The sequence below is a fragment of the Calidris pugnax genome, unplaced genomic scaffold (assembly GCF_001431845.1).
Source record: "Calidris pugnax isolate Ruff unplaced genomic scaffold, ASM143184v1 scaffold20, whole genome shotgun sequence".
Taxonomy (NCBI): Eukaryota; Metazoa; Chordata; class Aves; order Charadriiformes; family Scolopacidae; genus Calidris; species Calidris pugnax.
Genome location: NW_015094510.1, coordinates 8,430,521 through 8,432,033, shown reverse-complemented (window position 1 = coordinate 8,432,033; position 1,513 = coordinate 8,430,521). Strand labels below are relative to the sequence as shown.

The 1,513-nt window shown below is 67.9% G+C and overlaps 1 protein-coding gene across 2 annotated transcripts in view; it reads right to left on the bottom strand.

The window, feature by feature from the left end:
• Positions 1 to 653, bottom strand: part of DIAPH3 (diaphanous related formin 3) — a 234,753-nt gene extending 234,100 nt beyond the window's left edge. For both annotated transcript variants that reach the window (XM_014965690.1, XM_014965691.1), the window contains exon 1: positions 161 to 653. In XM_014965690.1, the coding sequence (XP_014821176.1) occupies positions 161 to 316 (156 nt within the window). In that variant the 5' untranslated portion in view covers positions 317 to 653. The remainder of the gene's footprint in view (positions 1 to 160) is intronic.
• Between the last annotated feature and the right edge of the window lie 860 nt (positions 654 to 1,513).

Below are 1,513 nucleotides of genomic sequence, written 5' to 3'. Positions count from 1 at the left end.
GGTGGAAAGGGGAGCGGTCGAACCGGCCGCACGGTCGGGCCCTCTCGGTCCAGGCCCGGCAGGGAGACGCCCCGCTGGGCCGGGCAGGGCCGGCGAGAGGCCCACGCCTCAGGCCGCCCCAGCGGGACCAGGAGGCGGCTTGGGGTCAACTTGTACTTACGAATTTGGGCTTCCTGCCGTCCGCCGGCTCCTCGGGGCCACTGGCGCTCCCGGCCCCCAGCGGGACCTTCCGACGGAGCCCCTTGTTCTCCCGCCCGCCGCGACCCGGCGGGGAGGATGGCGCACGGTAAGACTGCCGCGGCCGCCGTGGCTCCATGACGGCGGCCGGGAGGGGAGACGAGGGGAGATGGCTGCCCGGGATCGGGCCCAGGCCCGGCGGCCCTGCCCGAGCTGGACGCCTGCGATTAGCGCGGCTTAGCTGGGCTCGGCCGGGCGGGGAAGGAGGGGGGGGGAGCTCAGGGCTAAAGCCGCCACCGCCTCAAGGCGGCAAAGGATTTAGCGAGGAGCCTCTAATCCCAGCGCCACCGCCCTCCGCGCCCGGCGGCCACCCCCAGCCGCGGCACCGGCGACGCCCGGAGCGGGGAAGGGAGACAGGACAGGGGCGCGCGCTCCCAACGGCCGCTCCTCGGCGCCTTGTCAGAGCTCAGCAACGTCCCGCCGTCCGAATCGTCCCGCCACAGCCGGGTCCCGCCCCCGTCCTCCCCGCTGCTAGCCAATCCGCGCCGGCAAAGGGAGGAATGTCGTCTTCCGATTGGCTGGCCGCCTGCCAATCTCCGGTGAATCAGCTGGCCTCCGGCGAGGAAGACCCAGTCGCCGCACCTGGGGGGCAGTCTGGACTACATGTCCCAGGGAGCAGCGCGGCCCTCGCCCGCGGCGGGAGACGGGGCTGCGCGAAGGGATCCGTAGTCCCGAGCGGGCGGAGAGGGCCCGTGGGGTCAGTCCGGCCACGGGGGCAACCTCTGTGGCGGGTCTGTGGCTGCATATGGGCTTTCTTCAGGGTTTGAGGGCGTCTTGTTTTGGGTCCAGGAAGTTTTCTTGCTGCCACGTAGCCGCGGCGGCCACGGCCCGCTCTGACGGGGCGGTTCCCCTGTCAGCGATCAGCGGGTGGGCCGCCAGATTAACGTCCCCTGGGGATGGCGAGTGACAGTCCCCTCTGGCAGAGAGAGTGAGTGAGGTGTGCCCTCCCCCCCAACCAGCTCTGCCGCGGTAGAACGGCTCTGTGACAACCAGAAAATGGTATCCTAGAATGGTTAGGGTTGGAAGGATCCTTAATGATCACTGAGTTCCAACCCTCCCTGCCATGGGCAGGGACACCCCCCCCTAGAGCAGGTTGCTCAAAGCCCCATCCAGCCTGCAGAAGATGAGTAAAACCCCCTGTTCTGAGGTAAAATCAGCTCTATCTAAGAGGTTAAGATACGCCTTTACCCCCTTCAGGAAGGTTTTATTTCGTTGCTGCTCAGGTCCCGCCTTTTCTGGTAAAGGTGAACCTGGTTCGGCCAGGGGGTTTGGACTC